Raw genomic sequence first — 24,272 nt, 5'->3', positions numbered from 1 at the left:
TTTGTAGAATCTTACTTTAGGCTTCAAAGAACATAAAGACATATACATAGATGTGTGTATATGTATATGATATATATATATATATAAAATGACTTGTGTTTTACAGTTTCATGTTATAGGGCAGTATTTTTGAAAACACCATTAATGCTACAACTAATGGAAAGTATAACTTCTTTTACCAGCATTAAAAAAAAATTATCAAAACCTATGGAAGTTCTGAGTTTTACTCTACTTAAGAAGCCAAAAAGTTAGCTGCCAGTTTCATGAATGATGGCAAAAGATACAAGACCTGTGGCATAGCAACAAAGGAGTTTATTAAGGCCCAGACGACAACAATGTTATGATATTCCCATTTGGCCCCCTTGCTCCTTATGCGCCACATGGCTGAAGCATCATTGTTCAGCTGGGTGCTGTACTTGCCAAAACTTTGCTTTAGGCTAAGTCAGTCCCTGAATCCTATATGCTATTATGAGTCACACCAGTTTCTCAATGATGGTAGTGAAAAAGCTGATGACCTGTTGATGACAAGCAGCCCACTGAAAGCCCACTATGGGCCAGGCTCTGCTCTAAATGTTCATCATCTATTTTCTTAAGAAATGTTCACAATGACATCAAGATGTAGGATCTATTGAACTATTCCCAGACTGAATGGTTTAAGTTAAGCAGAGAGCTTAATTAGCTTAAATTTACAGAAAACAATATCTTGATGCCTGGTGCCAGAGCTCATAGTTTTAATCACTCTGCTAAAGTCCCTTTTTGCATAAGGAAGTGACTTCTAGTCTGGAACTACGAGAGACAACTGCTCAAATTTCTCTCTCAAACTCTTAAACCTACCCTAACAGATAATGGCCTCTCATTGTAATACATGAGATTGGCAAAATTTGCTACTGGATCTTAATATATTATACCAAGAAATGTGTGCAAAAGAGATTTTACATATTGCAGTAAAATAAGTAACATTTGCAGGCTTCGTGTAGGACTGTAGTTCTCCAAGTACAGTCCTTATACCAGCAACATCGACAGGACCAGGCAATTTGTCAGAGATGAGAATTTTTGGCCTCATCACTACTGAATTGAAAATTCTGGAAATATGTCCCCACAAACTATTTTACATCCTCTGGGTGTTTGTGATGCATGCTAATTGTTTAAGATCCACTGCTAGGGAACACCCTAGCTGGCTTCTAAAACAGAAAGCCCAAAAATAGTATGAATGGAGAAGGAAACTTACATTACAAAAATAAGGAAATTGATTGAACTACTTCATGCAGAATTGTTACTTAGTTCTCTTCCAATAATTTGGCTTCAAGAATATTCTGGTAAGCACATGTTTTCCCAAACTGGAAATTTTATTTTTTGTTTTTGTTTTGTTTTGTTTTCCTGAAGAAGTGAAATGGCCCCAATGGAAATACCTACATATGTGAAATTGAAAATGACCGATACTCTCCCCTTTACCGCACCGTCAAACCCACTACCTGGCAAATCCTATCTAGGGTCACAGAGGTTCCAACCAACCTTTTATGCCTCACTGTAAAATATTTTACAAGCCAAACCATCAGTGAAATGCAAGTAATAAAGGCATTTTTCAGACTCTCCAAACTCACTCCAAACACACTCTTTTTTAGAAAACTCCTGGAAGTTCTACTCCACTAAAACAAGGGAGTAGACCCAAAGAAAGAGAGACCTGGAATCCATCATGCATAACTTCCAAAAAGACCACTGAAAATATATCCCATGAGTATATTTATGCAGAAGATCTGGCAAGTAACTATTCCAGATTGTTTCTCAGAAATGAAGGACTGTAGCTGGAATGCCTCAAAGGAAAACATGAGACTGTTCATCTGATGTTTTGGAATATGTGAAAAGTGGCATTCAAAAAGGTTTTCAGTACTCTTGAATAATCGGACAAGACTTACTGAACTAGAAATGGGGAAGAAAATGCCAGAATAAAGTAGTTGCAAACAGAAGAAATGCAATTATAATAATTACATGCCTTTTTAGGGAAGAAAAATTGTGGAGCTATAATAAAGTATAATCTTGATTCAGTCAAATCAAACCTTCAAATCAAAAGATTAGAGAATTTAAGTTTACAAAAACAGAACTAACAGAAATTTGTGTTTGTGCAGGCACAAAAGTGTTTAAGTAAATATTATAAACAATGGACAATCAAAAATTGATGAGTTAATTTATATATTAATCTAAAAATAAAGATCTGAAAAAGTATATCATCTAAACATATGGCACTAAGTGCCAAAAAAAGCTAAAAAGATTGAAAACAATAGTTTTTTTTTTAGTATAAAACTTACAAGATTAATTTCCATAATTTTATATAGGAAAATTATATTTTCTTTCTTTTTTTTTTTTTTTTAGAAAGAGAGTAGGGGAGGGGCAGAAGGAATGGGGGGAGAATCTTAAGCAAGCTCCATACCCAGCACAGAGCCTGACCATGGGGCTTAATCTCAAAGCCCTGAGATCATGGCCTAGGCCAAAGTTCAGAGTCAGATGTTTAACTGACTTAAGAAAATTATTTGAGGGGTACATGGGTGGCTCAGTCAGTTAAGCATCCGCCTTCAGCTCAGGTCATGATCATAGGGTCTTGGGATCAAGCTGTGCATCAGGCTCCCTGCCCAGCAGAGAGCTTACTCCTCCCTCTCCCCACCCCCCACCCCCCCACCCCTGCTCGTGTTTTTTCTCTTTCTCTCTGTTGAATAAATAAAGTCTTAAAAAACTATTTGGATTACTATGATTTACTTTTACAAAAACAAAATTTATAATTAAAACAAGGAGTAACAAGAGCCAGACTACTCACTAAAACAATAAAAAGGGGCAAAATACATAACAGCACTTAATATATCAGGCAGTGCAAACCAGTAATACTTGACACACAATAAATTAATGAAATAAACCCTAAAACAGCTCCATTCTACTACCTAGAGGAAAGTTCAAGAGCAAGGCAATGGGAAGGACATCCCAGGGAGAGCCTGCCAGACTCCCTGAAATTGAGACAAAATTGAGACTATGAGGAATCCAGTGAACCTAAAGTTTGTCAGAAACAAGAACAAAAGAAGAGAGCTGAACAGAGAGAAGAGTCTGGATTTATGCAGCCTCTCAAATCAAATATCTCACTCAAATATCCAGCTGAGTACAAATAAGGGAATACATGTGATGAACTTAATCAAGGCTAGAAAAAAAATTTAGCTCTGAAAAACTAGAGGGAAAAGTGTCTATAATTGACAAAGGCTATGAATAATTCCTATACCTAAGAGACAGAGTGGAAAACTCATAAATCAATGGGCAATGATTAGAGTATAAATTGTCTTTCCTAAATCACAGGAAGGGGGTAATTTAATACTAAAACCCTACAGCAAATATAGCTTTGGCTCCACCTAACAAAGTTTAAAGGTTAGGCCAAACAGATCAAAATGTTTCCAGGTAATTTGATCTTATCCTAGGGAAAAAAGCTCTTAATTATAATATTAATTTAAAAAGTCCAATGTGCAATATATAAAATTCACAATGCCTCACATTCAAACAAAAATTAACAGACACAGAGAGATGCAAGAAAATAGAACACACATTAATCAACATTCACCCGAAAATGACACCAGGATTGGTGAATAAGGACATTAGAATAATTATCATAGTAATACTCCATATGTTTAAGAAAATATAATATTGAATCAATAAGCAGAGACATAGATGATATAAAAAAAGACTCAAAATCACACTTACAGAGAAAAAAAACTAAAAAATACACTGGTGGGGGATCCCTGGGTGGTTCAGCGGTTTGGCGCCTGCCTTTGGCCTAGTGTGCGATCCTGGAGTCCCAGGATCAAGTCCCATGTCGAGCTCCCGGTATGGAGCCTGCTTCTCCCTCCTCCTGTGTCTCTGTCTCTGTCTCTCTCTCTAGGTCTATCATATAAATAAATAAATAAATCTTTAAAAAAAATAAATAAAAAGTACACTGGATAAGATTAACAGCAGATTAGACATAGAGTTCTGTGAATCTTTAATTTTAAAAATAAAAATAAAACAAACTTAAGTGTTTCTATCTGTAATGGCAAACATTTAAAAAAATTTATGCCACATAAAAGTTATACAATGTAAAAAACAGTGTGGACTTAAAATAAAGGTGCAATACTGTAATATGAGAAAGTATTTTATAAATGGACACAATTTTCACCATGTAGGAGAACTAAAGAGCTGCTCTTATTACACCAAACAGTAACTTTCCATACTTACATCACTCTGTGGTAGCCACTGTAGAAAGAAGTAGACTTTTAAAAAATATTTTATACTGTACTTAATATTAAGTATACTGGAATTGAGGGAGAAAAATAAAGAGAAGGACATGGAGGATATATATTTATATAATCTCAGAAATATATATATATATTTCTATACCTTTATAGGTAAACGGGAAAAATCAAGTTTATATAATCCACACAGATATTAGAATTATTAGTCATCATAAAGGAAATAAGAATAAATAATAAATGTCCAAAAAGGACTTGGTAGCATGTAAAGAAATTTTATTTTATTTGCCCATTTAACAAAATCCACTATGGAACTCTTCAGTACTTATCATTTCACAGATTGCATGCTATGTTCCAGTTGTTAAAGAAATATGCTGGGATCCCTGGGTGGCATAGTGGTTTAGCGCCTGCCTTTGGCCCAGGGCACGATCCTGGAGACCCAAGATCGAATCCCACGTCGGGCTCCTGGTGCATGGAGCCTGCTTCTCCCTCTGCCTGTGCATGGAGCCTGCTTCTCCCTCTGCCTCTCTCTCTCTCACTGTGTGCCTATCATAAGTAAATTAAAAAAATTTAAAAAAAAGAAATATGCCAGTTGCTGCAAAGATAAGATTGATATGTTATTTTTTACACAGTTACAAATCCTTTAAAATCCACTATTCCCATATGATTTAGCTTTAAATAAGCTGTACTAAAATTTGAAAACAAGTAAAAAATATTTTGAATACCATTTTGTGCCAAATCCCTGACTAACCCCTGCATTGCACATGTGCAAACCATCGTCCACATAAAATGATACAAAATTTGCACTCTGAACTTAGCCACGTTTATTGCATGCAAAAATATAAAATACATTTGACATAGAACTTGAATAGCACTGAGAATCTTTCACTGTAATATTGAAAATGTATCAGATCCAATTTTAAATTACCCAATAAACAAAGAGCCAGAAAATATGATCATCTCTCAAAGGAACAGATAACCAACAAATGCCAATCTCATAATGACAGAGATGTTGGAATTTTCAGAAAAGGCTTTAATACAGATACTATTAACTGTGGTTAATGAGATAAAGATAAACAAACTTGAAAAGAATAGACAATGAGAGTATAATAAAGGCCAACAAGCAGTAAGATATAACTGAAAATTTTAGAACTGAAAATTACAGTATCTTAAATTTTAAAAATTATGAATTGGGCCAAAGGGCAAGATGTCAATGACAAAGGAAAAATTCAGTGAATCTGAAGGTAGACAAATATAAATTCAACCTGAAAAAGGAAAAGAAAAAAAAAGTTTGTTAAATGAACAGAGCCTCTAACAATTGTGGCATAGTATCAATAACTCTAATATTCATGCCAATGATATCCAGAAGGAGAGAAGAGATTAGTGCAATATATATCACAAGAAATAATGCCTGAAGATTTTTCAAATTTTGTGAAAAACAATTTTACAGATTCAATAAGTTTGTGCATAAATCTTATAAAACATGCATAGGATCTGTATAATGAAAAGTACAAGCAGTGATAGAAAATAAGACCTAAATATAATAAACATCAATGGAGAAACATATAGTATGTGGAATGCCCAGCATATTAAAGGTGTCAGTTCTTTGATCTATAGATTCAATGTAAGCCCTATTAAAATCCCAAGAAGATTTTTATGTATATATTTACAGGCTTATGTCAAAATTTATGTAGAAACACAAAGGACTTAAAATGGCTAAAAAAATATTGGAAAAGATACATCAAATTGGAAGAAAGATACTATCCATTTTTAAGACTTATTGATACCTATAGCAATCGATACAATAGCAAGTCAATATCAAGACACATAGGCCAATGGAACTAGAAGTAGGAAACCTGGAAATAGACCCATACAAATGTGATTAGCTGATTTTGATCAAAGTTATAAAAGCAATTCAGTGGAAGAATAGCCCTTTTTTAAAAAAAGATTTAGAGCACACGTCTGCATGGTCACATGGACAAGTGGGGGAAGGGGCAGAGGCAGAGGGAGAAGCAGACTTCCTGCTGCCAGGAAGGCAGATGGGGACTTCATCCCAGGACCTCAAGATCATGACCTGATACTTATGTCTATACTGATAATACATTATACTCATACATACAGGACCAGTCAGACATTTACACTAGGAGGAAGGAAACTAATGTCCACATAAAACCTTGGCACTATTGCCACTGAAGCTTTGAAAGCACCAACAACTTGGGACGCCTGGGTGGCTCACTGGTTGAGCATCTGCCTTCCACTCAGGGCATGATCCCAGGTCGGGTAATTGAGTCCCACATTGGGCTCCCCACAGAGAGCCTGCTTCTCCCTCTAACTATGTCTCTGCCTCTCTGTCTCATGAATAAATAAAAGCTTCAAGAAAATCATCAATAACTTGAAACTTTCTAAAAATTATTTTAAATATCAGACATAGAAACCAAGGGGTTCGTTAAAATACATATATACACACTTGTATGTATACATATATACGTATATATGTCCCAAAAGTCAGCCAGCAGTTTCAAGCTTTAATAACTTCAGAAGTGCTAAGCTAAAAATGATAGACCACCATTTGAAAGTTGAACTATTTTAATTTCCTTTCTCTTATGTAGTTTTGTGAACTATAAAGAACATTTTAATTTTTGTGTTTCTGTCCCTCCAGTTGAAGACAAGCAAAGTAACAAAGAAAAATTATAATTAATCTTTGAAAATACGCAATTAAAGTGTAAGTTATAGGCAAATAATTCAACATGCAAATTTTACTTTTAAAAACTTGTTTTATTTTTTATGTTTCTAAAATTAGTAAGCTTAAAACTGGATTATGACTTTGGGGCATCCTTGTGGACACACATTTGATCACCCTGATGAGGGTGTTCCATCCTCTCTCCTATGACTGTATATCAACTGTTTGTAAACATACATGTGCCCAGAAAAGCCAAGCAGGGTATTTTCTTTGCTTTTGTTTCATTTGTGCAGTAGCTTTTCCTCTCTCAGTAATAAGAATGTCTGTCCCCCAGTCAAATAACCAGGCAGGTGAACGTATTAGACAACGACACAGAGAAAGATATATGTGCATATAAAGGAAAGGATATAGAAAATTAAGTAAAACTGTTAACGAAGACTACACTGGCGGAAACTTGTGGGTGCGAGTACAGGGGAGGAAGGGTATGGATTACAATCTACCACATAGTCAGAGTCTTCAGGCACATATTCATGGATATAAGATGTCGAGGAGGGAAATAAGTTAGATGGGGTGAAAAATCTATAGCCAGGCTGGAGAGTAAGACTATGAGCCAGGTGTTCACACCTGCAGTAAATGCAAGGGATTTGAGAAGCCGCAAGCAGAACTCAAACTAGATTCTTTGTCAAGTTAGCAGTCTCCTCCCCCGAATCCTGCCAAGCTGTCATCAATCTTCTGCTCCACTGGTGAAAGCTCTAGGTAGGAGAAATGTGTTTTCCACAGTACTAACATCTCTAGCAATACCGCCCTCTTCCCCACAAGGCAATATTGCAGGGATTTTCAGCGGTGCCTGACTCTGGCAGGGTGGGGGAGAGTCAGCAGGAGCAGAGACTCTTTCCTCTCAGGGCTCCTGAGGGCCTGGTATTCCCCGCATTCCTTGGGCTTCTCACGCCTCTCTCTGGATATTTTCTCCAGAGCTGGGCACCACATTTCACCAGGTAACTGGGAGCAGCTGCAGAGGATCAGGTACATCCATCTTTAGCCGGTCCTCCCTTGATGCTATGGGACTCATGAAAACGTCTGTACTCCCATCAGACTGCAGGAATGTGCTGGATACTGTTGTTTGAAATCTTTGGGGTGATGGGTCTGTGTTGCTGTGAGAAAACCAAAGCAGAGAAGAGGATCATTCAGTGAGGAAGGCAGCTTTTCTTATTTTTATGATAAATGTTCATTCGCTCTACATGATTCAAAAGATTCAGGGCAATTCCCAGGCTCCAATCTAACTGACTTTTGGACCCCAGAAGATGAGCCCTTCCTATATTCCATTGACTAAAAAGCCATACTCTCTCTCATTCATTTTGCAATGTCTTTGCAGCTTCGTCTACGTTTAACCCCTCTAATGACCTCTTAGAATAAGGCACTCGCAGCTGTAGTGAGAATAAAGAACAAGATATGGGAATTGTGAAACTTCATAAAAGAATATGGGGATCTTCCAGGAAGCAACACATTAAAAGTTGCCAGAAATCAGGGTGCCTGGGTGGCTCAATTAAGCATCCGACTTGATTTTGGCTCAGGTCATGAATTCAGGGTTGTGAAGTAAGCCACGTGTCAGGTTCCTTGCCGGGGGAGCCTGCTTAAGATTTTCTCTCTCCCTTCACCTCCACCCCCTCCACCCCCACCAACCCCGGTTGCTCTAAAAAAAAAAAAAAAAAAACAAGCCAGAATTGCCAGAAATGGTCCATAGCAGAAGAGTAGCTTCTTTGTCTCTCTTCTCCAGTTGCATCTGACACTTTAAAGGAAGCAGCCAGAACTACTGGCTCCTAGGATATATTAAATAGGAGTCCTCTGGTTGTTTCTCTCAAGTGGTTGTAACTCCCTAGCAGGTTCTTCCAGGTATGAAACTCACAACATGACATCTGAGATCTCACCCTCACCCAGGAAAAAGGTGGGACTGTGACTAGCCTTCATACTAACCCTTGTCCATCTCTGCTCTGCCCTTGAAAGGGAGGTAGGCCCAGGGCTAAGACTCCTGTGACACCTGGTTTATCTAAGGAATAATGGGCCCAGGCTTCTCTGCCCTACTTGACTAGTCTTGCCCTTACCCGTCTCCTCAAAGGCATAGGAAGGAAGCAATCTCATTAATTCATCATCCATCAAGTATTCCACCCCAAGTATATATTCCTCTGAAGAAAATTATGCATCATAGTTATTAAAGAACCCAGGGAGACATCACTGGTGGATGAACCTTTTCTCAGAACCCTGAGTCTCGAGGTGTTCTCCTAGCCCTAGGGCCCTCACCTCTTTGACCATGTGGCCTCCAGCAGTCCCTGCTTCCAGGGAGTCTCCTTTTTTCAGTGTAGTGGTAGAGAGGATACGCTGGTGTACGATGCTCTTTAGACTGCATGTGAGTGTCTTGCTGTTCTGCATGGTGAGAACCACCTTCTTCTCCTCCTTCTTGGGAGAGCAGTGGATAGAGTGGAAAGGGGTCCTCTGCTCCTGTTGCTGCTGGTGCACTGGTAGTGGCGGGGTGGTAGATGTGTATAAATAGAGGTGGGTACGAGGGTTGTTTAGAGAAGATAAAGAAAGCCCCTTGGTAGAGTCTAGTTTACTCTACTTTCTCTCTCTCAGGGGCTGAAGAGAGTCTGTTTATTAGCATGAAGACATGTTCATGCCAGAATGATGTTCTTTCTGGCCTCGGTGTGTTCTCTTCCCGGTATTCTCCCCCCTTCTCTTCTTTGCCCTGTTCTTCTTGCTCTTCAGCCAAGCTAAGGCCAGATGGAAAGTATGGCAGCTAAAGCCCTCAGTGACCCCATGCTGGACGTGCTCCTGTAGGGCCTCTAAGCTGGGGAAGACCCGGCAGCAGCCCATGCACCTGAAGCCACTATCCAGGGCCACAAGCCATTCGGGGGTCTTGGCCCTGGAACATTCCTCCACAGCTGGAGTCTCTGCTGGGCTGACAGCCTCCTCCTTTTCCTCTTGAGCTTCACTGTTCCAGCTGGACTCACTGCCAGTTAGGAGTTCCTTCGTACACACATGAGATGGGGTGACTTCTGTATGGACCTTTTCAGGAAAGGCCATTTCTTCTAGTCTTGCCTTCTTTGAGGGAGGCTCCTGCTCTTCCTCTGAATCACTTAAGACAGCCACCCCCCTTTTCATTTGGACATGCATGTAGTAAATTTTCATGAGCCTTTCCTTCTGTGGTTGTACTGAGGGCTCAGAGGGCTGAGTACTACTGACCAGATGGAATGGAAATGAGACATATGGAAAGGGCGAAGAAGTCTCATGTTGCTCAGATTGTCCAGGATGAGAAACATCTTGGTGTTTTTGATGGCTTCCTACGAAAGAGAATTTCAAACGTAAGACAAATAGAGTCTGTATGTGACGTCCGGAGGTGTCAAGGTGGCCATGAGAATATTCCCATGCAAATGTGTGGAGCAGAAGTCTGTACACATGTGGTATTTCGGCATTCTATGAGTGGTGTGTTTTATTTGAGGTGTGTACCTGCTATAACTATGCGGGGATGTGGGTGTAGTGTGTCTTGTGGACTTGCATGTGTGTTTTGGGACACATCTGGTTGAACGCTTCCTTTAAGATTTTATTTATTTATTTGTGAGAGAGAGACAGAGAGTGAAGAAGCAGAAGGAAAGGGACAAGCAGACTCCTTGCTGAGCGTGGAGTGTGACATGGGGCTGGATCTCACTACTTTGAGATCATGACCCGAGCTGAAACCAAGAGTCGGATGCTCAAATGACTGAGCCACACAGGCACCCCTGGTGACTGTTTCTGATGTTACTCAGAGGTGACAGTGAATGAGTGTGTGCATGTGTGTTACATAGTGTGACAGAGCATGTGAACAAGTGCGGGAATAATGCTGTTTCCTGTTGACACTGTAGCTTAGAATGCCAGCAGAAGTGACCCGAGCTCCTGAAATATGCCGCTCTGTGAAGTGCCCGAGTCTTCATGAGTGAAGTGGCATGTGGATGAGAAAGGCTGTACATGAAAGTCCATCCTCCTCAGGGTATATCCATTTTCTGCAGTTTGGCTTAGTGTGAGGGAGTTAAAACAGGTGATCTGTACAAGGGGTTGTAAAGGACTTATGGTATTAGTGTGTGAGTGGATGAGTCTGACTGTGTGAGGGAATGAAGGGACAAGGGTGTAGCTATGCCATGCCAGAGACTGAGAAAGTGAATGAGGAAGGAAGGCAAGGAGAAAAGGAAGGAGAAATGGGACCAGAACTGGTAGGAAGGAATACAGATGCAGGAGTGTGGGTGAGGATGAGTTCATGCACCTCTGAGGGGGAAGGGTGTGATGAAATGTCCACACCACTGCGGGGCTCTACTTGACCTGAAGCTACAACGGTGACTGGGTCCTCCCCCTGAAGCTACACTCCCTTTCTGTTCCTCTGCAGGGGCTTCAGTCCTAGTCCCTCTGCCCTGAAGCCCTCTTCTGCTCTCAAGGGGAGAATAAGATAAGTCAGGCTTGGGCTGAGCAGCTCAGTTGTACCTGCTATCTCTGCTCAGACGCGACCTGTGTATTTCCCTTACTGTCCTCTTTAGCGAGGATAAACTTACCAGAAGGGGAGATGCAGACGTATTCTGAGGAAGAGGACTTTTCTCCTGCAATCTCACTGCCAAGAGAGACCACATATGACTCAGGCTGAGGCACATTCTCTTGGTTCTTCCAGAATTCTGGGGAAAGGATTAAAAACAAAACAAAATTCTGAGATATGGCATCTTCTGGAGTCTGTGTCAACTCAAAGAGCTACACTGAATGGATATTATTAGTTAGACATCATTACCACAAATGAGACTTAACTCATAGAAACTAAGGTGACTTTCTTCATTGAAATGCTACGATTTTCAGGTGACTTTATCTTTTAAAACTTCACTTACTCCTAAATATAACGAAATAATAATTAGTAAAATTGTGTTTATAGTGAATGACCATGATATTATCTCGTGAGATTTCTGGACATGTGTAGAGAGTATTGGACACTTAGAACCATGCCTGTAAAACAGTATGCAGTCACTAAAGTAGGATATTCTCAGCTTGGTTTTCCTTATAGGACACTGTGCAATGAGGGGGCATGCGGTGCAATTTTATGAAGAATTCTGCATGTGTATCTCTCTACGTATGTACTGATATCTGGTATCTATCTATTAACCCTTAAAAACACACGGAGGAGGTATGTATGGATAGATGGATGGATAGATAGATAGATAGATAGATAGAGGGCAGCCCCAGTGGCTCAGTGGTTTAGGGCCACCTTTAGCTGGGGGTGTGATCCTGGAGACCCAGGATCCAGTCCGACTACAGGCTCCCTGAATGGAGCCTGCTTCTCCCTCTGCCTGTCTCTCTCTCTCTCTCTCTCTCTCTCTCTCTCTCTGTGTGCCTCTCATTAAAAAATAAATATAATCTTTAAAAAAGATAGATATATAATGTACAAATGCAGGTAAAATGAATTTTCAAGGTTCCCGGGGAACCCTGGTGCTGGAAATGTTCAAATTAAGACTTCACGGTCATGGCCCAAACTTCCTTTCCAAAAATATATTTCCACATTTCTCTTAGATATTTTATCTTCTCATTCAGATCTTTTAAGAGCTTCTTCCAAAGAAGACAGGGATGCCTCCCTGGTACATTTCTGCTTATTAATTAGGAATACAGACCTTGGACAGTCCTCGTGAGAAGGGGTCCTTTATGGCATTGCGGGGCATAGGCTCGTAATTCTAATTTTTGGCTAACATGCTGCCTCACCTCCCTGCCTGATTTCCCCCCAGCCCCTCCACTCCCACCATATTACCTCTGTCAAAGAGCTTGTCTGCAGGAGAGATACGGGAAATATATTCTGAGTCTGAAACTTCTGCCCTCTGGCTGTGGCCTTGGGCCAACCCAGAGGGTCCAGAAAGTAGAATGTCTTCATCTGTGTTTAAGACTTCTGGGAAAGAGAAGGACAATCAGATAGATGATATCTTTGCCTCCATTAAACATTCGAGAAATACCATGTATAATAACACACACAGCACTTGTTCCCAGGAAGATTATAGTCTGGCTTCTATCCAAAGGTCTAAAATCTAGGTACCTAAAAATATTTGCTGGAATGAAATGTCTGGTTACCTAAGAGAGCATGAGAGCCCTAGGTTGTTTCCTGCAGTTGATCAGAGGCTCAAATTCTTGCCTGGCACATGGTAAGGTGCCCATATTATTTGTTATTACTACTCCATTTACCACAAGAATAAATGCAGAGCAGGTATGTCAGTACAGGTCTTCAGTCTGCCACCTGTGGTTTATGATACCGAGGTCCTGCTGCCTCCGGGGAGGGTTAGGATTTACAGGGAGGAAGGACAGACTGCGATCTGTTGGCCTCCTCTTCCACATATCTGCTCCTGTGCTCCAGGGACCTCACCTGAGGGCTCTGCTGCACAGCTCTGCAGGACTGGAGACTCCAGGAGGATCCCCAAAGCTGACTCCAGACAGCACTTCCCAGCAACGGGCACAGCTCCCCTGTCAGGAGCTACGGACTGGCCAAATGACTCAGCTGTCACTTGGCCTAGTTAGTGGTGTCATCTTCGTCATGTTCCACACACATTTTTCTGATCAGCTTTTGCCTCTATACTTACCATACTCATAAGCCTACCACTAAACTTTCCCAATTAACAGCTAAATTCTAAGTTGTTGATTGTTTTCCTAGTAAAATATGTATATTTCTGGGATCGGGTTTTACCTCTATCATGAACTTCAACACATCCCGAAAATCGCCAGTTAGTTGTTCTTCCTCTTAATCTACATTTGCAAACTCAACTTTCAGTAAATAGGTAAATTTCTGTTCCTGATAAAATAACTCAAACATATTAAGTCTCTTCCTATGTTTAAAAAGTTTATTTAAGCTTGTACCCAAATTTAACATCACAAAATGCACCTACTTTGTCTCTTAGGTCGCTGGAGAGTATCTCGTAGGTCATGTTATAGGCATGAGACAAATCAGTGGGGGGTGGATTATTTTTTAGAGACGTAGTATGTGTACCGTGTTCGGTGAGTACTCTCTGATTGTGTACGTGTCTGTCATGTTTCTTCAACAATTTTATTAGGAGGCGTACGGGTGCCATGGCCATTCTACGTAAAGGTAGCATGAGCATCATATATTAGCGGATGGTACTGCATAATCCCGTATATGTAAAGGTGGTATGAGTGATCTGGGTGTCATGTACTACTGAGGTTCAAGTTGTGACGTACTGTCTATTTGATTTATGGGAGAGATATGGACCTGGGTAATTTTGTGAGATCTGTTGAGATTGTGAAAGTGTTAGGATAGAGGCAAGGATAGAGGCAAGACCTCACGCGAGGTCCTAGATTGTGGAATTACCTGAGGGGCCTAAGCGACCTGGGACAGAGGAGTTTTACACGATGTTATATGACTGTGTGGCTTTGTTCACTGTTAATGTGAAATATGAAGTTCTACAAGAGTGAGATTATTTGTGTGAGTTTGAGATGATAGTATCTAAGGAATGTCATTAGAGAAGGCAAACTTGAGGAATACATATGCTGCAAAATGAGTTGTGAAGGTTCAAGATGTGAGGATCTGAATTTATGAGTCTGTCTGAGAGTATAAGGAAATGGGAGCAGAGGGATGCCTGGGTGGCTCAGTGGTTGAGCACCTGCCTTTGGCTCGGGGCATGAGCCTGGCTTCCTGGGATTGAGTCCCACGTTGGGCTCCCTGAGGGAGCCTGCTCCTCCCTCTGCTTATGTCTCTGCCTCTCTCTATATGTGTTTCTTGTGAATAAATGATTAAGATCCTTAAAAAAAGAAAAAGAAAAAGAAAAAGAAAAGAAAGAAATGGGACCAGAGAATGGGAAATGAAGAGACAAGTGTCAATAGGGGTAACTGTGAGAGGACTTTGTGCTAAGCCTAGTAGAGAATGTGATGGAATAAATATTCCTGTGTGCTCATGAGGGTTAGGAGGTTGTTGGAGAAGAATCGAAGGGTCTCTTTCCAATCTCTGCCCCTTCTTCCCCCATGAAAGGACATATGCTAAGGAGTTCAGTCCTCTCTTAGCGAAAAAGCAAAATCTACTGGTTCCTTCTTGGATGCCCTATCTGTTCTTTGCTGGCCCATTTCACACCAGCTGTCAGAGATTTGCCCACATTATGACCAACAGAATTCATCTTCTCAGGTTCAGACTGAGTTTATATTTCCATTTCTCAGAGAGATCTGACATTTCTTTAGACTCCACCTTTGCAAACATGGCCCTGCACTTATGGATATTTGTCCTCTCTGAGATTCCCCTTGAATCTCCAGGCTTTGTTTTATATAGATGCAATGAACATCTCCTGGAGAGAAAAAAGACCTTGTGTTATCCCTCTCATCTGGACATGGGCTTGGATCACTTTATATCTCTCATCTATGAGTCTGTAAATAGAAATGCTCAGCTGGACCCTCAGCCATGCTTACATCTCCCTTTGCCACTACCCACCTCCAGTTCAGACATCCTGACTTACCCGTATTCTTATTGTCAGAGACACAGGGGAGGTCACTTGAGACAACGGCACTGTGTTCTTCCTGTGAGGTACTCTCACCAGGCTGTGGAGTATCCTTTTGCTTCTTTAAGATTTCTGTAAATTGAATTAGAATTAAAAGATATATCTAGTGTTTCATATATTCAGTGCACTTGGATTGCTTACTCTGTGTCAGACACTCAGGGATAGTATAGTCTCTTTTCTGGCCAAAGCTCCAAAATAGAAATATTCGACCATTTTTACTTTTTCCCAAGTGCTCATGGCTAGCTGGATATAATATATGTACATTGTCTTTATTGAGGTCGCTGCGGTGTGTCTTGAAATTGTGTCATCACAGTGTACAGTCCATATATTTTAGTATTTGTTTCCCTGACTATACATACGTGACTGTGTCTCACGCATTTCATCAAAAGATGCCCATATCCTATCTGCAGAGTCCATAATGTTACCTTTAAGGCCCAAGGGACTTTGCAGATATTATTAGATTAAGGACCCTGAGATGGGAACATTATTTGGGATTAGATGAGCGGTCCATATGCCGTATTTTAGACTTCTGACCTCTAGAACCATAAGAGAATACATTTTTGTTGTCCTTAATCCACTGTTTGCGGTAAATTGTTAAAGCCTTCGGTAGATGATAATAAATGCTCCACATACTCTGGACTGACTAGGGGCTTTACAAACGGGCAGGCTCTATTTACCTGATTTCCTTTCTTTTCTGAGCATAGAGTTGTTTATTTGAGTCAATGGTGCCACCCATTCTTTGTGCAAAATAAGGAGCTTAGAATACTTGAGCTCCCAGTCAAGTTGTATGTGACTGTCATCCAGTACTTCAGTTACATCTGTTTGGTGGATTATCTGCGAATCAGTGATTCCTGGTTTGGGTGTGGAAATCATCAAAACCTACTGGCATTCAATCACAGACTTCTCAGCTCACCTTCCGTTCCTGGCTTCCATTTCATCTTTCCAAATACGTTCTGTGTTTTCAAATTTTTTATCTTTTATGTTTTCTACTTTTTTATCTGAAACCTGTCTTTTTTTCACCCTTCTTTTCTTTATGATGTGACTGTTCTTTTCATCCAGCACATTATGTTATATTGTTATTAGATAATTGCTGTGGATATGGTCACTGCCTGACAGATCACCATTCTTTTGAAAGACTGTGTGCTTCTCCCCAGTTGCTTTAACATCTTTGTTATTGAGGTTCTGAATATTGGCTTTAGTGTCCTTAGTTTAGTGGGGATTTATTTTTGCCATTTCTGTAACGAGCTTCCTAATAATGTTTCCTGATTCTAAGGGTTTGTATCTTCCAGAGTTCTGAAAAAAAAAAATCTTGGCAATTACTTCTTTATCTGTCTTACGTTCTCTGTTTTATTCTAAACAATCATTAGTTTGATATGTCATACTTTCACATTTTAGCCTCATTTATCTTAATCCTTTTTTTTGTATTGCCAATGTATTGATCACTCTGATTTATATTTGTAAGTAATTCCCGGCTCTAGCATGGCTCTAGCCTTCAGGTCACAAATGTTCTTTTCCTCTGACAAATGTGATGTTTAACTCATCCACATTTCTTATGATTTCTAGAACATGATTTCTCATTTCTAAAACTTGGTTTTTTAAATCTTTTTATTGATAGTGTTTTATGTTTTTACATGTTTAATAACTGTAAACATTCTTATTTACCATTCCTATTGTTCAAGTAAATGATTTTCTTTGAAGCTAAATCTTAGTGTTCATTGTGTTTGCAGAATCTACTTTAGATTATGTGTTTTGTAGTTTTGCATGGGGAGCTCATGTTCCGTAAGTCATTACCTATAAGACTCTTTTACATGGATGACTAACGATTCAGAGCTCTTTTACATTTCTTCAGTGAGAAATTACTAGAGTACTGAAATCTTTGGTTTAATTTTACATTAATTCTTTGCTTGTAGGTTTAACTGACATACAGCAATTCTGGATACATCCCTCAATAAATGATATTTTCCCAAAATGAATGCACGGACTTTCTCTCTAACGTCTGATAGTGAAAACTGTTTGTGTTCCTTTTGTTTTTTGTTTTTGTTTTTTTAGATTATTTACTTATTTATTCATGAGAGACAGAGGGAGAGAGAGAGAGAGAGAGAGAGAGAGACAGGCAGAGAGAGAAGCAGGCTCCATGCAGGGAGCCCACCAAGGCACTGGATCCCAGGTCTGGAGGATCAGGCCCCGGGCTGAAGGTGGCGCTAAACATCTGAGCCACCCAGGCTCCCCCATGAAAACTGTTTGTATTCAGTTCCTAGTGAGGATACAAAAACAAGAGACTCGGATTCCCAAGTAACAGATGAGGATAAGATTATAACTGGGTCTGATGTGTACCTTTCTCCTACTAGCTGAGAGATGCTGAGCTGGGTGTCTACCAGTCTGTTCAGGCTCCCACTGCCCTAATCTTCTTGACTTTGCATGCCTTTCCTTGCCCCTTACCTGCAGAAGACAGATGACTCAAGGAGGAATAGCAGGAGAAGTATTCTGATTCAGAGGATTCACCTTTTGCCACAGGGACCAGAGTATTGTCTTCCAAAGAGTGGCCAGGTGGTGGATCAAATTTGCTTGATTTTGAGATTCCTAAAAAATTCAATATAAGTCAGAAAAGCAGCTGGTTCCATTCTGTTCCCCCTCCTATACTCTTCTGCCTATCCTATTCTTCCCATTGACTTCTATGGAAATACTTACTTTGTTCTGAACAGAAATTCTTTTTTTTAAAAAGGATTTATTTATTTATTTATTCCTAGAGATGCAGAGAGAAAGAGAGGCAGAGACACAGGCAGAGGGAGAAGCAGGTTCCATGCAGAGAGCCTGACATGGGACTCGACACAGGGTCTCCAGGATCACACCCTGGGCTGCAGAGGGTCATAAACCACTGTGGCACTGGGGCTGCCCCAGGAAAACTGTTTGTATTCAGTTCCTAGTGAGGATACAAAAACAAGAGACTCGGATTCCCAAATAAGAGATGAGGATAAGATAATAACCGGGTCTGATGTGTACCTTTCTCCCACTAGCTGAGAGATGCTTAGCTGGGTGTCTACCAGTCTGTTCAGGCTCCCACTGCCCTAATCTTCTTGACTTTGCATGCCTTTCCTTGCCCCTTACCTGCAGAAGACAGATGACTCAAGGAGGAATAGCAGGAGAAGTATTCTGATTCAGAGGATTCACCTTTAGGCTCAGGGACCAGAGTATTGTCTTCCAAAGAGTGGCCAGGTGGTGGATCAAGTTTGCTTGATTTTGAGATTCCTAAAAAATTCAATATAAGTCAGAAAAGCAGCTGGTTCCATTCTGTTCCCCCTCCTATACTCTTCTGCCTATCCTATTCTTCCCATTCACTTCTACGGGAAATCTTACTTTGTTCTGAACAGTAATCTTTTTTTTTTTTAAGATTTATTTATTTATTTATTTATTTATTATTTATTTATTTATTTATTTATTTATTTATTTATTTATTTATTCCTAGAGATGCAGAGAGAAAGAGAGGCAGACACAGGCAGAGGGAGAAGCAGCCTCCATGCAGAGAGCCTGACATGGGACTCCATCCAGGGTTTCCAGGATCACACCCTGGGCTTAGGTGGCCCAAAACCACTGCAGCACTGGGGATGCCCCATGAAGACTGTTTGTATTCAGTTCCTACTGAGGATACAAGAACAAGAGACTCGGATTCCCAAATTGAGATGAGGATAAGATTATAACTGGGTCTGATGTGTACCTTTCTCCCACTAGCTGAGAGATGCTGAGCTGGGTGTCTACCTGTCTGTTCAGGCTCCCACTGCCCTAAGCTGCCTAGACTTCGCATGTCTTTCCTTGCCCTTACCTGCAGAAAATAGATGACTCAAGGAGGAATAGCAGAAGTATTTTGATTCAGATGATTCACCTTTAGCCTCATGGACCAGAGTATTGTCTTCCAAAGAGGGTCCAGTTGGTGGATCAAATTTGCTTGATTTTGAGATTCCTATAAAATTCAATATGAGGCAGAAAAACAGCAGGTTCCATTCTGTTCCCCCTCCTATACTCTTTTCCCTTACCTATTCTTCCCTTTGACTTCTATGGAAATACTTTGTTCTGAACAGTAATCTTTTTTTTTTTTAAAGATTTATTTATTTATTCCTAGAGATGCAGAGAGAAAGAGAGGCAGAGACACAGGCAGAGGGAGAAGCAGGCTCCATGCAGAGAGCCTGACATGGGACTTGATCCAGCGTCTCCTGGATTACGCCCTGGGCTACAGGTGGCCCTAAACCGCTGAGGCTTTGGGGATGCCCCATGAAAACTGTTTGTATTCAGTTCTTAGTGAGGATACAAGAACAAGAGACTCGGATTCCCAAGTAAGAGATAAAGATAAGATTATAACCGGGTCTGATGTGTACCTTTCTCCCACTAGCTGAGAGATGCTGAGCTGGGTGTCTACCAGTCTGTTCAAGCTCCCACTGCCCTGAACTGTCAAGACTTTGCATGCCTTTCCTTGCCCCTTACCTGCAGAAAACAGACGACTCAAGAAGGAATAGCCGAAGTATTTTGATTCAAAGGATTCACCTTTAGCCTCACATATCAGAGTATTGTCTTCCAAAGAGGGTCCAGTTGGTGGATCAAATTTGCTTGATTTTGAGATTCCTAAAAATTCAATAGAAGTCAGAAAAGCAGCTGGTTCCATTCTGTTTCCCCTCCTATACTCTTCTCCCTAACCTATTCTTCCCATTGACTTCTATGGAAATACTTACTTTGTTCTGAAAGGTCTTTTTTTTTTTTAAGATTTATTCATTATTTATTCCTAGAGATGCATTGAGAAAGAGAGGCAGAGACACAGGCAGAGGGAGAAGCAGGCTCCATGCAGAGAGCCTGACATGGGACTTGATCCAGGGTCTCCTGGATTACGCCCTGGGCTGCAGGCACCCTAAACCACTGCCGCTTTGGGGATGCCCCATGAAAACTGTTTGTATTCAGTTCCTAGTGAGGATACAAGAACAAGACACTCAGATTCCCAAGTAACAGATGAGGATAAGATTATAACTGCGTCTGATGTGTACCTTTCTCCCACTAGCTGAGAGATGCTTAGCTGGTTGTCTACCAGTCTGTTCAGGCTCCCACTGCCCTAATCTTCTTGACTTTGCATGCCTTTCCTTGCCCCTTACCTGCAGAAGACAGAAGACTGAAGGAGGAATAGCAGGAGAAGTATTCTGATTCAGAGGATTCACCTTTTGCCTCAGGAACCAGAGTATTGTCTTCCAAACAGTGGCCAGGTGGTGGATCAAATTTGCTTGATTTTGAGATTCCTAAAAATTTCAATATAAGTCAGAAAAACAGCTGGTTCCATTCTGTTCCCCCTCCTACACTCTTCTCCCTAACCTATTCTTCCCATTGACTTCTATGGAAGTACTTACTTTGTTCTGAACAGTAAAAAGAAAAAAATGATTTATTTATTTATTTATTTATTTATTTATTTCTAGAGATGCAGAGAGAAAGAAAAGCAGAGACACAGACAGAGGGAGAAGCAGGCTCCATGCAGAGAGCCTGACATGGGACTCCACCCAGGGTCTCCAGGATCACGCCCTGTGCTGCAGGCGGCCCTAAATGGTTGCGGCACTGAGGCTGCCCCATGAAAACTGTTCATATTCAGTTCCTAGTGAGGATATAAGAACAAGAGACTCGGATTCCCAAATTGAGATGAGGATAAGATTATAACTGGCTCTGATGTGTACCTTTCTCCCACTAGCTGAGAGATGCTGAGCTGGGTGTCTACCAGTCTGTTCAGGCTCCCACTGCCCTAATCTTCTTGACTTTGCATGCCTTTCCTTGCCCCTTACCTGCAGAAGACAGATGACTCAAGGAGGAATAGCAGGAGAAGTATTCTGATTCAGAGGATTCACCTTTAGCCTCAGGGACCAGAGTATTGTCTTCTCTCCCCAGAAAGCACAAACATTGTTGGAAATATCAAGTCCTCTTCCCAAGTAGGAGTCAACACTTGTAACTTCAGGGTTAGCCTTAATCTGCCCTCCCCCAACTCCCCAGCACTGAACAATGGTTTCTCCTCCTAGATGTTACTTGTTTACTTTTAATTTCCATAGCAACCAGAACTACTTCAGTTTTCCATTTCTTCAGAAACAATCTCCTCAATTTAACCATTATCATTAAACAGTGGTATATGTACATATTCTGCCCTTTTCTTGCATTTTAGATAGGAACCCCGCATTTACATTCTCATAGTCTGAGACAAAATTCTTTTTTGCTTCTGAGTAAGTAAATTCTGACTTTATACTCTCACCCCTGTACAACCAGTTTCAAGTGCTCTTTTAAAAATTTCTCCTTACTTCTATGAGCCACATTTTCTTCTTCATTAACAGGAGAAAGTACTACTGGAAAACTTATAATAACATCCTATACTACATCAATGCCCTTAGGCAGAAATAAAATATAGGAAAATACAATTTCCACAGAAAGAGTACTAATCAGCCACTCACTAAGTCTGTAATGCAGTAACCCAGAGTGACATAGAGATGGCACAGGTCTTAAGCTGCAGAGACAAGGTTTTGGTCACTTGAATTTTCTCTTGACTCTCAGAGACTATCTGAGCCCTCAGAAAGACTAGCATATATACACATCCCTCCCCCGCTTCCCTTCTTCTCTCCTCCTTTCTTTAGAGGCAGTTCCTTGTCACCCTGTGCTCAGAGAAGATGGTTAACACATACCTTTTGACCTCTTGACAGTTTGGGGGGAACTTGTCCTTTCTAGATGCTTCCTTTTTCGTTTCTGCTTCATGGTTCACCTCTTCAGAGAGTGACTCCAATCAGTATAACGAAGAATCAAACTAGTTCACTTGTACACTCACAAACAACAAATCACCTCTTCAAATTCACCTCCTCTTCAGAGAGTGACTCCAATCAGTATAACGAAGAATCAAACTAGTTCACTTGTACACTCACGAACAACAAATCAGTAGAGAAACTACTTCCTCACTAAATCACTGTCCTGACCAGTGCTCAACATACCAACAGGGCTATTATGATGCAAGCCAGCATCAGTGTTCTGTGACCTAGGGATTACATCAGCACACACCAGGAACCCTGCTGATACTCACAGGATTCAAGGACTGCCACAACTCAGACTAGAGCCATTGCTTTCATCCACTGGGAACTATCATCAACTTGAATTTGTGTATCTTGCACTTGACATCAAAACAAGAGAAAAGAGGACTTGGATTAACTAAAGAACATTCTTTCTTGTGTCTACAGTAACCACATCATTGAATCTCCCCACAGAGAAGGCAATACCTGAGAGAACTAGGGTTTAACCATGCCTGAATGATAGAAAACAATTCACATTAGATCTTATTAGTAATATTATTTAACTTATGTGAAACAGTTATAGCTTTGGTATATGTGAGTGTATAGGTGTGGATTTGAGGGCATTTCATAATTCTATACAACCCTAAAATATTTTGAATTTTCCCCCACCACTGGGAATAGGCTCGTGTATTTTTACAACAAGCCACTGTCTCTTTTGCTATTCTTTTCCTAATTATTTCCCAAGAGGTTTGGAGAAAGGGAAAACCCCTAGATTTACATTCCCTGGCCCTCATAATGAATCCTCTTCTGGTCAAGCCTAGAAGTCTCATTCTCCAGGCATCTGTTCCAGGCCCCAGTCTATGTCCTCTGGAAACAGCTGGGCTCTGTACAGAGACCAAACTCTGTGGTTAGCTCCATCCCACCCCCCATCCACCACTGCATACACCCCCCTCCCTCAGGGACAATCTGTATTTACCTTTATTTATCAGTTACACTAGAACCAGGCCATGGTCTCGAGCCTCCTTCAGTCTTCTCTGGCCCCAGTGGGTGCTGCCTCTGTACATTCCCTTCACTTACTAGGGGCTCAGCCTCTTAGAGTCACTGAATGGCAGGCACATTCATCAAGAATGCTTAGCCTTCTTACCGATCAGAAAAAGTAAAAACAAAAATTAGATACTATTTTACATGTATCACATTGGTAAAAGTTAGGTCAAACTGGTCAAACTATACACATGATTATAAGGATATGGGTTTAAAAAAAAACAAATCTTCATGATCTAAAATGTCTTCTGCAGCCATGCTGAAGAACAATTAGTCAACATATTATAAAATTAAATAAGCATATAAGCCATGATCCTATAATCTCATTCTTTAAAGAGACCATTGCAAGGCTGATACTAATACCATTATTTATACTAGCAGGGAGCTGTCATGTTAGTTTAGTTTCCAACTTCAGAGGAATGGGTAAGCAAAGTGTGGTAGGGACATATGACAGAATTCATTGCCAGGGATAGAAGTCAAGCCCCTTAAAATACATGCCTACAGAGCAGAGCACCAGGAAGGAACTGGCAATCAGAGATTAAAACAAAAACAAAAACAAAAACAAAAACAAAACAAAACATAATCAATGAAATAACCACAAATATTTCCTTGACCAGACTAGTGACTAAGGAGATTCATGAAATTAAGAGTGAATACTTTTTGGAAGAAAAAAAAAAGAGAAAGAATTCCACCCAAAAGTAAAATGGCTCAGATTATGTCCAGATCTAAGGAAGAATTGTTCTAAACATCCTTTACTGTGTTAATTCCCTATGTCTGCTACAGTAAAATAGAAGAAATTAGTGGCTTAAAATAAAAATTTATTATCTCACATACAGTTCCAGAGGCCAGAAGTCTGATACGGATCTCACAGCCTGAAATCAAGGTGTTAGTGGCACTGGTTCCACCCAGAGGCTCCAGGGGAGAACCTGTTCTCTTTTCTTTTCCAGGCTTTCGAGGCTGCCTGCATTCCTTGGCTCTTGTTCCTTCA

General features: G+C 40.5%; 2 protein-coding genes across 6 annotated transcripts in view; one reads left to right on the top strand and one right to left on the bottom strand.

Moving 5' to 3' along the window:
• The window catches only part of LOC140642019 (uncharacterized), a 456,943-nt gene that overhangs the window by 356,864 nt on the left and 75,807 nt on the right, over positions 1 to 24,272 (top strand). The window lies entirely within an intron of this gene.
• LOC140641214 (uncharacterized) lies at positions 7,008 to 22,513 on the bottom strand. 5 transcript variants are annotated; one of them, XM_072840703.1, is made up of 12 exons: positions 22,148 to 22,513; positions 21,266 to 21,355; positions 20,594 to 20,734; positions 19,938 to 20,075; positions 19,282 to 19,419; positions 18,570 to 18,710; positions 17,904 to 18,044; positions 15,423 to 15,536; positions 12,731 to 12,862; positions 11,502 to 11,618; positions 9,229 to 10,265; positions 7,008 to 8,084 (listed from the first exon to the last, which is right to left on the bottom strand). In XM_072840703.1, the coding sequence occupies exons 1-11, from the start codon at positions 22,215 to 22,217 to the stop codon at positions 9,580 to 9,582; spliced, it is 1,908 nt and encodes a 635-aa protein (XP_072696804.1). In that variant the 5' UTR covers positions 22,218 to 22,513; the 3' UTR covers positions 7,008 to 8,084; positions 9,229 to 9,579. The 5 variants fall into 5 exon arrangements, with proteins under 5 accessions (XP_072696804.1, XP_072696803.1, XP_072696805.1 ...); XM_072840702.1 differs by having other exon boundaries at positions 12,731 to 12,865; positions 22,148 to 22,510; XM_072840704.1 differs by lacking the exon at positions 21,266 to 21,355 and having other exon boundaries at positions 12,731 to 12,865; positions 22,148 to 22,470.

The sequence above is a fragment of the Canis lupus genome, chromosome 10 (genome assembly GCF_048164855.1).
Source record: "Canis lupus baileyi chromosome 10, mCanLup2.hap1, whole genome shotgun sequence".
In the NCBI taxonomy this organism is placed as follows: domain Eukaryota; kingdom Metazoa; phylum Chordata; class Mammalia; order Carnivora; family Canidae; genus Canis; species Canis lupus.
The sequence above is the reverse complement of the archived record's forward strand: the minus strand, read 5'-3'. Positions and strand labels throughout refer to the sequence as shown.